We start from the raw sequence: 13,354 nt of genomic DNA on the forward strand, positions 1-13,354 counted from the left end.
TGACACAGAGGGCCCAGAAGGCAGCTCGGGCTAGGCTAGAAATGAACCATGAGTTGTACCAGGGCACAGGTGGTCTTTTGTTGGACTTGATTCCACAGGCAGCTGTGGTTTGTTGTGACCTTGGGTGGGGAAGGCTCTGTATAGGTCACGAATGTAGCCCTTTCAATACCTGGTCTACCACATGAAGGAGCAGTATCTGACCCCAGGATATCCTTTCTCCTGAGCAAGACCAGTAAGAGCCATGCTACAGACGTGTGTGTGCATGCATGCGCGCACACAAGCAGATCTCGTGCATTAGAATGTCTGTAGCCATTAAATGAAAGAAAAGGTAAAAGGGGCCTTGTCCATTTTGGTTCCCATTAACAAAAATAGAATACAGAATGTAGAAGTTTCAGGGGGCCATCCCTATTTTAATTTTATCCTGTGGCTACACACACAGTTCAGTCTTTCAGTCCTTGATTCCCGAGACCGCTTTGTGAAATGCAGTTGTGTGTTCTTCGTCCTAGCTGGGATCCATGACTTGTCTAAAATCCTTTTTTCTCCTTTGTAGGTATTAAACCTTTCAGAGAAGAGATATGATCTTACAAAGCTTAATCCAAAGGTATGGAGTTTATTTCTTTATATTCTGATTTTGGAAAGTGTGAGGAGTGCTTGTTCACTCTGTGCAGAAGTAACTTTTCAGGGGCCTTTGTGGGATGTGTTTTCATAAGGGATATTAAAGATTATTAATTTCCTTTGGTTACTTTTAATTTAAAATTTAAATTTTTTAAATAATAGATTCATAGTAAGCCAGGTGTGGTGGCACATGCCTTTGGTCCCAGCACTCAGGAGACAGAGGCAGGCAGATCTTTGTGAGTTCAAGGCCTGCCTGGTTTACATAGTGAGTTCCTGGTCAGCTGGGGATACAGAGAGACCCTGTCTCAAAACAAACAAACAAAAAACAAAAAATGGATTCATAGGAAATTGGACATATACTCTAGAGAGGTCTTACATATCCCTAACCCCCTCTTTCTCAGGGGCAGCAGCTTATAAAACTAATACAGGTCCAGCAACCCTAACCCAAAAATCTGAAGTCCAAAATGCTCAAAGCTATAATAGGCTTAAAAGATGATTCACTGGTTAAGAGTGTACACTGTTCTTGCAGAGGACCTGAATTTGGTTCCCAGCACCCACATTGGACAGCTCACATCCACCTGTAACTTGAGCTTCAAGGTGATGCAACACCTCTAACCTTTGGCTTCCACACTCAACTGTGCTCACACAGTCATTCTCCTCCACCATACACATCAAAAAATAAAATTAATCTTAAAAAGAAAAGCTAAAACTTTTTGAGTGTCAACATGACACCATGAAGGAAAAATTCCATGCCTTGGAAACTTCGTTTTATATACAAATATTGATAATGTTATGTAAAATTACCTTTAGGCTCTATGCATAGGGTACATATGAAACAAATGGATTTTGTAATCAGATTTGGGTCTCATTTCCAAGATATCCTGGAAGTACAAATATTCTAGAGTAAAAATGGACAAAATCTAAAACCTGCCTGGCTTGGAGAAGAGACACTCACTTGCCAGGAGAGCAGCATCCCTGCAGCCCACAGATCTCATTTACGGTTCACATGTGCGTGTGCACTTCTCTGCCACTTCTGCATGTGTATAGATTTGTGCAGCCATCACTACCAAAGTACAAGAGCCTTTCCATTCCAATGAAGATGTCTCTTCTAAGACCTCCTTTTAAAAAAAAACAAAAAACTCTTTTGATGTATTTATTTTTATTTTATGTGTATGAGTTTTTTGCCTGCATATAAGTATAGCTCCTGCACATGCAATGCACACAGAGGTCAGAAGAAGGCATCAGCTCCCTTTGAGCTGGATTTGTGAACAGGTGTGAGCTGCCATGTGGATGCTGGGAACTGAATTCGGGTCCTCTGCAAGAGCAGCTGGTGCTCTTAACCCCGGAGCCACCTCCAACCTTTCTGGGATCTCTTAATGAGCCACACCCATCCCTTCCATTTATTCTCAGCATCAAGTTTAGAGATAAAATTAAGACTGTGGTTGGGACTAAGAGATGGCTCAGCAGTTAAGAGCACTGGCTGCTCTTGCAGAAAACCCATGTTCAATTCCCAGCACCCATATGGTGGCTAACAACCATCCATAACTTCAGTTTGAGGCTATCTGACTCGACTCCCTCTTCTGAACTCCGAGGGCATTACAGGACACAGGTGCACTTACACACATGCAAACAGTACACTCATACATATAAAAATAATAGATAAAAATTTAAAAAAGAAAGTTTTTAAAAGACTGTGGGAGTATATATATTCTATATATTTTATATATTGGAAGGCTTTGCAGCCATTAGAATAAGAAATCCAGGCTGAACATGCCCAGCCAAAGATACAAAATGCTCTAAAATTCAAAACTTTTACATCATGTTTAAAAAGTTTTCAGATTTGGCGCATTTCTCATTTCAGGATTTGAGATTTTGGTTGTTCAACTGGTAAAGTCTGCAAATGCTAAATATCAGAAAAACTGAAGTGATTCTGGTCCCTAGCATTTTCAGTAAGGGATCCTCAGTCTACCCATAGTACAGCATAGAATTTGGCGTCTCAGTTATGCTGGGGGCACAGAGAAAAGACCCAGAGATTCATGAAGCTGTCATGCTGGCTGCTTTTGCATGGTATGAAATTTCCATTGCTTTTATACCATAGAAAAACTGCCTACCTTCCCCTTAAGAACTGAAGAGAGGAAAACCAGTACTCCCCTGTGACCTCCTGGGGTTATGGCCTGAGCAAAGCTGACTGCTGAAGCCTTCTCAGTGGTATTCTTTGTCAGGTACCAAACTAGAATGAAGGCTTGAAGGCCAGTCCTTGTCCTTTGCAGGAGTCTGTCTCAGAGGTGTGGGCGGTATGGCCTGTGAGGAGTTAGGCTCACTATATCCAGACTCCTTTTTATAGCTGGAGTGGAAGGCATTTGGCAGCAGCTTGGGCCACAGACAGCTGTTTTAGATCTTGATGGTTCTGGGTTCCTCTTAAATCAATCCTGAACCATTAACACCTCTGAAAGGCCTCTCTAGAATTGTCACCCAGCTACAAAGAGCATGCCGGCCCACGAGCATGCGGCCTGTGGGTAGCATGAAACCCTGTGCTCTTTTCAGTAAAGGAGCCTGGCCACAATGCTCACTGCCTTTCAGAAGAGGCCTACACAGCATCTTCCATGATACCAAAGGGAATTATACATCACTATGAGGTTACTACAGAAATGTTCAAAAGGCAGAAACTGAGGCAGCTCTTCTCTCTCCTTGCAGATCATGGATGTAGGCTGGCCAGAGCTGCATGCACCACCTCTTGATAAGATGTGCACCATTTGCAAGGCCCAGGAGTCCTGGCTGAACAGCGACCCCCAGCACGTGGTTGTCATCCACTGCAGAGTGAGTGTCCTTGCTTGCACATGCTTTGGGGGTCCAGCTGGGCTTCCAGCGTTAGAGGAGCCAGATGGCAAAAATCAGTGCTGGTCACAGGCCCCAGCTGATACACCGTGTTTCCAGGCTGACTGTTAGCTCGTGTGACATGTTGTTTTCCTCTTCATCCTCATAAAAACAATAACAGAGAATCCCCAAGCCTTCAACATTTGGATTTAGAGTTCACAGGACTGATGTATCTGGTGTTGCTGGACTTTTTAAAGCAGTTTGCTGTTCATTCTACTTGCTTGCTTTGAATTTTAATGAATTGAAAAGATTTGTAACATGATTTAAAACATATGGGTTCCCAAAGGCGGAATCATCACCTCGAGGTTTTCACCCTCTTCGCCCTTCCCTGAACTATTCTGGGCTCTCTGTTCATGGACCATTAGGAGCTCATTTCGAAATACTCCCCAAATGTGCAATGAGAGATAAGCTGTCTTTTAATTTGAAATTGTGGATCCGAGCTTATTCAAAGTTCACCATTACCATGACTGCAGGGTGAGAACTGGAGCCATTGGCAGTCATCTGCTTGCTTTGCACAATGAGAGTTTCCTTTCACACATGTGGGGGATGACTAACAGACAGACCTGTCTCAGCTTGGGCAGGAACAGGGCAGGGCTGGGCTACTGAGCCCTTGTCCTGTTTGCTACAACGGGTTGTACTTTTGTGGTTTTTGTTCAATACCACCACATCTAGCTTCTTCCACAGGCCATTCCCCGTTGTTGGTTGAGTAGAAATAGACTGCACTTCTGGGTGAGTTCATCCACATCTACACCGTGTGTGGAGATCTGTGGTGAGGAACACTCCCAGAAAATGTTGTGGTCCGTGAGTCTATGACTTCTGTTACAGTCAGATTGGAACTGTGCAAGTCCAAAATGGACCGTGTTGTTGCCTATGCTAAAAGACCCTGGCTGTGCACGGATTCCACCTGCCAACTGTTTCCCTACAACCTGTGAGCTAAGAGCTGTTATGAAGATGCTACAGTGTTCACGCATGGTATTGATGGGAATGAGGCCATACCCATTTTCCTCCCACATCCATAGCTGCTCATACTTACACTGCACGTTGGAGAACTTGCACCAAGACCATGCTCTGTGAAGCCTAGAATGTTCTCCCAGTCTTCATATGAGGTCACTGCTGGCCTTGTAAGATGAGTTTGAAAGTGTCCCTCATCTTCAGATTTTTGGGGGCAAAAATTCTAGGATTGTCATAATTTCTTTAAATATTTGGTACAGTGCCCCATGGTGCCAAGTGGTACTGGGTTTTTTGAATGGAGATTTAGTACTGACTGGATAGCCTTTGTTCAGGTTTTCTGTTTGAGAGTCAGTTTGGGCAGGTTGTATGTTTTGAGGGTTTGCCCGTTTGGTCTGTGTGTCCAATTTGTTGGGCTATAGTTAATTGTTCACAGCAGTCTTCCTGGAGTCTTAATGTTTCTGTGCCATGACTTGTGATGTCTCCCTGTCATTTCTGTCCTCAGTTTTCGAGTCTTCTTTCCTTCTGTCTTAGTCCACCGAAGGGCTGGCTGATTTTGTTACCCTTTGAAAACCTCTCAGTTTTGTTGATCTTCCTACTTTTGGAATCTGTTCATTCTGCTGTGATCTTCGCTATTTTTTTCCTTCTTAACTTTGGGCCTAGTGTGGTCTTTTTTTTAGTTACTTGAGGTAGAAAGTGAAGTTTTTTATTTGAGACCTTTCTGTAGATGTGCCATTTATTGCTATAAATTTTCCCTTTAGAACTGCTTTTGCTGCGCCAGATACATTCTAGGGAGTTGTGTTTTCTTTTTTATTTGTTTCACTGTATTCCTGAATTTCCCTCTTGACTCCTTGTTTGACTGAAGTGCTCTACAGGAGCATGTTGTTTACCTCCTACATATCTGGGAACTTTCCAGGTCTCCCTTTGTTTCTGATTCATGATTTCACACCATGGCAATCAGGAAAGATACTTGATAGGATTTCATTCTTAAATTTGTTGAGGCTTGCTTTGTGTCCTCATGAACTACCCAGAGGCTGTTCCATGTGCCCTGAAGCAAGCATGTTCTGCTGCCATTAGAGGAATGCTCTATCCATGTCTAATAGATTCATTTGGTCCAAAGTGTAGTTTGGGACTGAATTTCCTTAGCAATTTCCTGTCTAGTTGATTTGTCAGTTGTTGAAATGGGGTACAGAGGTCCCTGCTATTGCTGTAATGCTCTCTCTCTCTCTCTCTCTCTCTCTCTCTCTCATTACCTTTTAATATTACTTTTGTACCCATAACAGGTGCAACAAAAATGACTGCCAGTCAGCCACAGTAAAGGCTTCTGAGTGGAGGCCTGTTTTTGACTGGGGTGATGTTTCCTTATACATGAATTTCTGTTCTTAAGACAAATAGATACAAATATTTTATGTAAGAAACACATTAGTTATAGTTAATAACTGCAAGAATCAGGGTCCCACTGCCAAGAATTTACCAAGTGTCTGTGTTGGTGTATGCAAACATGCCCTGTTTGCTGACAGTCACATGATGATTGGTTTATGAAAGCTCTGAGTTTGTCATTCAGTTATTTTTAAGAATAGAGCTGGGGGCGGGGGATGTTGCTAAGTAGTAGAGTGCCTACTTTGTATGCAAAAGGCCTGATCCTCAATACTGGAAAGGAGAGAGAGAGAGAGAGAGAGAGAGAGAGAGAGAGAGAGAGAGAGAGGCAGACAGAGACAGAGACACAGAGAGACAGAGAGATAGAGAGAATATAGAATATAGAGTTAGGGAGCTAAAAATTAGTGGCTCTGCCAGTTTGGTTTGTGTGATTTGGGATAAAGGTTTTGCAAACTTTTTTAAAAAATATTTTATTTATTATTTTCATTCTGTGTATATATGAGTGTATTGCCTGAATGTAGGTAAGTGCACCTGTGTCATTTGGTGCCCACGGAGGACAGAAGAGGCCATCGGATCCCCTGGGACTGGAGTTACAGACAGTTGTTAGCTGCCATGTGGGTGCTGGGATTCGAACCCAGGTCTTCTGCAAGAACAACCAGTGTTCTTAACCGCTGAGCCACCTCTCCAGCCCAAACAAACTTTTATTGAAAGAGCTAAGTAGCGTTTTAGACTTCTCAGGCCATGTGGTCCTGCAGGGTGGGTGGGAGCTACTATAGTGGAGCAACTAGGTTCCAGGCAGACTTGATGACAACATTCAAGCTTCATGTGGCCTTCATATGCCTCACAATCCAATTCTATTTTGATTATTTTTATAGTGCTCTAAAAATGAAAGAATATTTCTTGGCTCATAGACTGTAGGAAAAGAGGTGGTGGACAGAACTGACTTGTGGGTTATGATTTGCAGACCCCTGTTGGTGGGTTGCAACAATATATTCTAGAAGTCAGTCTAGTCTGTGGTTCTAGGTGGGGATGGCCTGTCATTAGAGCTTCCACTTCTACTGTTGATGATGTTGGCCATGAATGCCTGTGATTGTGGAGAGGACAAGTTCCATAGCACGTGCCTGGGACCTGGTCCCCCGTGTGTAGAGCTGGGTGAGGGAAAAGCAGAGTTTGGTGGTGTTGGGCACTCACTGGTGTAATGATGCCACCAGCTCACTAGGATCTGAGGTCCTCTTCCTCTGCGCTGTGCACACAGCCGTGTTGCTGTGAGCCCCTGGGCAGGCATTCACTCTGTTACACCTGGGTAATTAAGTCATGCTAATTGGTGCAGTTCCTGGCACAGTTTCTACCTGCCTAATTGGGAGGTGGTGAATGACTGCCTGCCGCCGTGTGGATATGCCCTCCAGGGCATCTACAGATACCCAGTTAGCATCTGCTCTTGCTATGGGCCCCTGTGTGAAGGTTCCCTGTCAAGGAGACTGTGCTGTGTTGGGCACTAGTGCTCTAGCAGCAGGGAGGCAGAGGGGTAAATACACATTCTCTGTCATTCTGATAGTGACTGAGTGTGCTCCTGTCTCATTTCATCTCTATATGGGATTCTAGAGAACACTGATTCCTCTGTGGTCTCCTGCAGGGCGGGAAAGGACGCATTGGAGTGGTCATATCATCCTACATGCATTTCACCAATGTCTCGGCCAGGTAGGATGGAGATGGGGGCCTGCTGCTATGGGGTATTGGGAGCTGGGATTGCTTGATGTGGGCGACGTTTTTCCTGGGGATCCTTCTGATCCTACTTCTGTCACTTAGTACCAGAATGTTCTGTGTTGAAGCCCAGTGAGGGTGACAATGATGTTCTCCTGTTCCTTGGCTTCTCCCATGTAACCCACGGGGCAGCGGGCGACGTTTTTCCTGGGGATCCTTCTGATCCTGCTTCTGTCACTTAGTACCAGAATGTTCTGTGTCTGAAGCCCAGTGAGGGAGACAATGATGTTCTCCTGTTCCTTGGCTTCTCCCATGTAACCCACGGGGCAGTTCTTATTCCTGTTGCACAGATGAGGAAACTGAAGCCCAGAAATGTTGAACAGTAATTGTGGGGACTCTGAGGGGCCACCTCGATTCTTTCAGAGGGGTGTGACAGACACTGTAAGGCCACAAGCACCTTGGCCTTGGTCTAGCCGTCCAGGCACTGGACAGTCGGGGTGTCCTGATGTGCTTTCAGAGGCACAGATCTCTACCAAGGCTGAGATTCAGTATAGAAAATGTCACTGATGGAGTATAGCTCAGTTTTGTACACTTGCTTGGTGTATGCAAGACCTCAGATTCCTCCCCAGTACTGTGTAAGAAAAGAAAATACCGTTGCTAGTAGCTTTTGCCTGGTCTTCTCAATGGCAGCCTTGTGAGCCCAAATCACTCCATACCAAGGAAATAGAAGCCTGCTTGTGTCACCTGTGAACCTTTTCCTTTGCAGTGCAAAGGAGTGAAATTTGACTTTTGGAATTTTTTCTCTGGAAACAAATCAGGAGGCTACTGCCTATCAGGGAGGAAATCCTACCCCAGGCTGAAAACCAGAACCTCTCCGGGTGAGAATAAGCATCATGTGTGTGCCAGAAACATCCAGATTCCTGGTCACACTGACCCCTCAGTTATGCCAGAGGAATTTGGTTGGAGACTGCCCTTGGCTCAGGTGGTTCTCGGCACAGACCACCCGAGCAAGTGTATCTATCCCTCACAGCTCAGTTCTGCTTAAAGTTCCCCAAATTTCAGATACTGTTGTGTCTGAGGAACCCAAGAACAAGCGCCTTGCTCCTTCAAAAGCATAACACTGTAAGACCCTGCATTCCCTGGTAGTTAGTATATCACATACAAGTGTCAGGACACTTGCATGAGTCTCCCTGGGCCCCAGAGTCCTGTCTTTACCTGGGCATAGTAGTTGAACCTTTGCAGGTGTCGTGAGCATTCTGTATGTCTGTAGAGTGCTTAGAATAGTGTTGTACACAGATATGAATAGCCCTCGATGCTGCTGTTCAGCAGGAGTCACTGTCTTAAGTATTATCCAATTAAGTGGACTGATATCACTGTACTTTTTGTCACTTGCTCTTCTAAATTTGCAACACATCCTAGGTACCTGCTCTGGCACTGCTCTAGAGGCTGCCCAGCTCTGCGTTTCATAGATATAGTACTGCATATTTAAGCATTTGCTGGATTTTTGCCTACCCAGGTTGCTTTCTTTTTTCTTTAAAATGTAGCTTGCTTCTGCAGAGCTTGCTGTGGTAAGCACACTCTTATACAAGTGTCTGATAACACCTCCCCCCACCTCTTAGGTTGTATTGTAGACATTACAAGGGACACACACTTGGTTAAGGCTTTTGCACAAACTACAAGTAGCAGTAAACAGAGACTTCCAGTCATAAAGTGAGAACATTCTTGTTATCAGTACTCTGAAAAAGGAAGAGTTCAAAAGTCAGAACGAGAACTAATGATACTAAAACCAAAGATACTCTGAATACCGAGCATCAACATTGGCCTTGTATTCCCAGCATTTAATTGAATAAATGGATTCCAAAAAAGAAAATGCTTAAAAGTCAAAGACTGGCTGAGGTCTTAGAAGACATATCCACTTTCTGTGTGGAATGTTCTGGGCTCAGATGGACCCCTCGGTCTGTGACAAGCCCCTTGTGAGTTAGCCATTGTTTAGTATTCAGTGAAAGTCAACTAACCATATTAAACTTGATTTTGAATGTTTTCCTTTGTCCTTTTTCTCATTTCTGCTTATTTTTTTGAGACTCTGTCATGTTCGCAATCCTGAATGTGCCATTTTTCTGTGGAGAAGGCTCATGTGCCTATCAGATTTTTTTTTTTTTTTTTGGTCTTTTTTAAGGAAGCTTTTGGTTCAATACATCTCCATTAAGAATCATTGCAGTTTTCTTCCATAATTTATGCTTAAGTCACGTCAGAAAACCTAAGAATGACCCAGTGAGGTTTCCAGAAGGTTCTATAAGTGGAGGAGAAGGTGGAGGTCAGATAAGCTGCTGGAAGGTGGGTTCACTTTCTGTAGCGTTACCTTAGAAACAGGTACGCGGCCCTGAAGCCTTGCACATCTTCCCAGCCACCAAGGCTGCCTTGTCCTCAGCTTTCTTTAGTCTGTCCCTACAGTCACTCACTGAGTACCCCAAACTCACTTTCGGAACTTCTCAGAGTGTGTACTGTGCATACATTCTAGGCTTGTTCCTCACATCCTCATGGTCTAGACGCTGGGCCACCTGCTGTCTGAGAACCCTCAGTCAGTTCCTTTACCTGCCAGACAGCGGCACATCTAAGTATCACACCCTTAGATAAGGGGCCGGTGCTGTGGACAGGAGTTCAGACCTATAGGTGTGGCTCCTGCTTTGAACTGACCGCACTCCGGCAGAGAAATGCTGGGCTGTGGCGTGGACACGTGAGGCTCCTGTCCTAACAAACAGGATGTGCATCCCAGCCATTCAGCATTGCGGTGATGGGGGCGCTGCTGACTTGACATTTTCATTCATTCTCCCTCTTGCTCTGTTTCCCCAGTGCTGACCAGGCCCTGGATAGATTTGCAATGAAGAAGTTTTATGATGACAAAGTTTCAGCTTTAATGCAGCCTTCCCAGAAGCGGTATGTATCTATTCTTGCCCTAGAAAGCAAAGTGAATGAGATTTTTCTTTTCTAACTTCCAAAAAAATTAAGACAGAGGAGGCATGTCCTCTGACCTCTCCTCTGCATTGCTTAGGGTCTTGCCTAAGAATAGGAGGGAGGGACTCACTGCTGCCAGAGGTGGGGATGTGAGCCGTCATAGGTGTCTAGTAAGAGCCTTGTGTCGTGTGACAGTCTCCACACTGTAACTCATTCCCAGAGAGGAAGACCCAGAGCATCCTCTCATTTCAGCCGTGGGGGAACCTTTGTGTCTTGCAGAGATTGGGCTTTGATTTCCATGCTCTTGTTGGAACTTACTTCTGTCTGCTAGCCAGGAATCAGTAAACTTGACCTAGAGGCCGGAGGCTGGATGTTTCAGGCTCTGTGGTTTTACTCAGCAGTGTTCTAACACAGAAGCAACCATATGCAGTATGGAAATGAGTGATTCTGATGGAGTCTAATAAAAGTTTACTAGCACAGATGGAATTGCAGATCACCACAGGCTAACTCCTACTATACAGCATCAGCTTCCTGAATTCAGAAAGAACAGCTCTTTTATGTTTCTTGCCACCCCCTGTCCTGTTGCCCCAGGTGGTAGGCCCTGGAAATGTTGAGGGGCAGATATGGGGGAGCAGAACTTTGTTTTTTTTTTTGCCTCCTGGTCTGCTTCTCTGAGGTCAAGAGGAACCTGAGTGGGGTGGGGTGAGAGACAGTGAGAGAGACCTTGCTCCTTCCAGCTGCCCTTCCTCTACAGATGGTGGCACCAAGCACATAGGATGGTGGCCTGTGGAGTCAAGCACATAGCTTCATTGCATTTTTATCTTAAGCCAAACATCAGAATTTGTCCAAGAATTGCCAGGGCAGTTGCAAAATGCTTTCCATTTTGGAGACAGTACCTTTAGCCTTTTGTATGTGAGTCTTGATCCTCTACATCTGTTTTCTCTAGATCAACTGCAGGCTGGGCCAGCAGACAGTGACATTTTTGCTATGGGTGTTTCTAGTGGTCTGTGTCTACTCATACAAGCCTGGGATTGGAGGAATGTGGGCTGCATTGTGGGACCATGGGTTGGAGCTGGGCTGTGTCCTCTTCTAAGCAACAGGCCCCACAGGGAAGTCACTTGTGCAAACCGCAGTATATCATGAGCAGTCTACTTAAACAGCCCTTGTTCTGTTTTGAGCCCATGAAGTGTTATTTTTACACTGAGCAATTTCCTAAAAGACAGCATTTATACAAGCTGCTCAGAAGATGAGGTACAAACACGGTACAGGCCCCACAAAGTGCCTGAACCCAGCAGGCAAACAAGACTGCCAGCATTTTAGATTAAAAGAGTGTGTAGGAGAAACAGGAAAAAAAACCATCTCATTTTAATGTGCTTATAAGGGCTGGAGAGATGGCTCAGCAGTTAAGAGCACTGACTGCTCTTGAAGAGAACCAGGGTTCAGTTCCCAGCACATACATGGTAGCTAACAGCCATCCATAACTCCAGTTCCAGGGGATCTAATGCCCTTTTCTGACCTCCATGGGCATTGTACAACATGGGTGCACTTACATACATGCAAGCAAAACACTTATATACATAAAGTATAAATAAATAAATAAAAGTTTAAAGTCTAGTTTTCACATATCCTTCCTGCTTTTACACATTTTCTTCTGTAGTGCTTACATTTGACACTGATAGCAGGGTTGAATTTTACATTCCAGTGCTCTGTGCCCAAGATCAGGAGATGCCCTTCTTCCTGGCTCTTTGCCTGCTACTTGCACTAGAAGACACTAACCAAATAATCACCAAGTGGGTCAGCCACTGAATGCACACTGAGGATAAGCCTCGGGAAATGGTGAAGATCAGAACACATGAGCACTGCTGTCCTGGGGCTGTACGCCTCGCTGCTGTCGGAATGCCTGTGGACAGGGGCTGCTGCTCTGCAGGCTGTGTTAGGACCAAAGCCAAGAAACCGTTTCAAAGTCAGGATGACACTTATCTCTCTTGGGAATGATGGAGAAGCTTCAGATTTGTGGCTGAGACTCTCAACAATCTAAGCAGCCATTGACAGAGAAGGAGCCAGAGAAGAACCTTCCATGGGGGACTGAATCTAGAGCCTTTGTGAATACTAAAGTTTGAAGATGCCAAGATGTCCTTACATAAAATGGCCTGGCATTTGCATAGAGCCTATCTCTCTATCCTGTATACTCTATGCATTTAAAAATTTTCAATAGTGTACAAAATAATAGGTTTCATTACAGTTCGTATATATATGAAAATTACATTACATATATATGACACATACATAAAATCCAAGTTCAGCATGTGAGAGAACATGATATTTGTCTTTTTGACATCTTAACATGAAGAGCTGCAGTTCCATTTGTTTTCTCGTCACCAACATAATAACTTCATTATGATTATCTGTGCACTTTAAATCCTCTCTAGGTTGCATGTAACAATTCAATGTAAACATGGTATACCTAGTTGTTATGTTGTACTGCATAGGGAGTTATTTGAGGAGAAAAACCTGTACACGTTTAGTGGAGGTGCAGGCCCAGTATATTTGATTCCAAGCTGATTGAATCTGTGGATGCAGAACTTGTAAACACTAAGGCTGCTTTTTGGCTGGGTTTCACTGTGACTGAGCAGCCCCTAGTGGACAGCTGGGAAGTGGCGACCATCAAGAACAGGTTTCAGGGAGGAAAGGCTGGTTGAGTGCACAAATGTAAGCAGGCATCCTATCTACTGTAGTACCTGGGTGGGGCTGGAGCTTCTCCCCCTTCCTAACTAAACACCAGTGCACAGGTGGCCCTGGGCCTTGGCGTCCTCATCAGTCAGCTTGTGCAGAAGCAGAAATCTCCTATCATCTGCTGCTCCACAGTGGACAAAGTAGCTTTTTTTTT

General features: G+C 44.5%; 1 protein-coding gene across 5 annotated transcripts in view; it reads left to right on the plus strand.

Moving 5' to 3' along the window:
* Window positions 1-13,354, plus strand: part of Tns3 (tensin 3) — a 257,511-nt gene that overhangs the window by 124,999 nt on the left and 119,158 nt on the right. For all 5 annotated transcript variants that reach the window (XM_008842184.2, XM_029567904.1, XM_029567903.1 and 2 more), the window contains 4 exons: window positions 551-601; window positions 3,310-3,432; window positions 7,448-7,512; window positions 10,366-10,449. In XM_008842184.2, coding sequence (XP_008840406.1) covers window positions 551-601; window positions 3,310-3,432; window positions 7,448-7,512; window positions 10,366-10,449 — 323 coding nt within the window. The remainder of the gene's footprint in view (window positions 1-550; window positions 602-3,309; window positions 3,433-7,447; window positions 7,513-10,365; window positions 10,450-13,354) is intronic.

This window comes from Nannospalax galili, unplaced genomic scaffold (genome assembly GCF_000622305.1).
Source record: "Nannospalax galili isolate Female #2095 unplaced genomic scaffold, S.galili_v1.0 scaffold321, whole genome shotgun sequence".
Lineage (NCBI taxonomy): Eukaryota > Metazoa > Chordata > Mammalia > Rodentia > Spalacidae > Nannospalax > Nannospalax galili.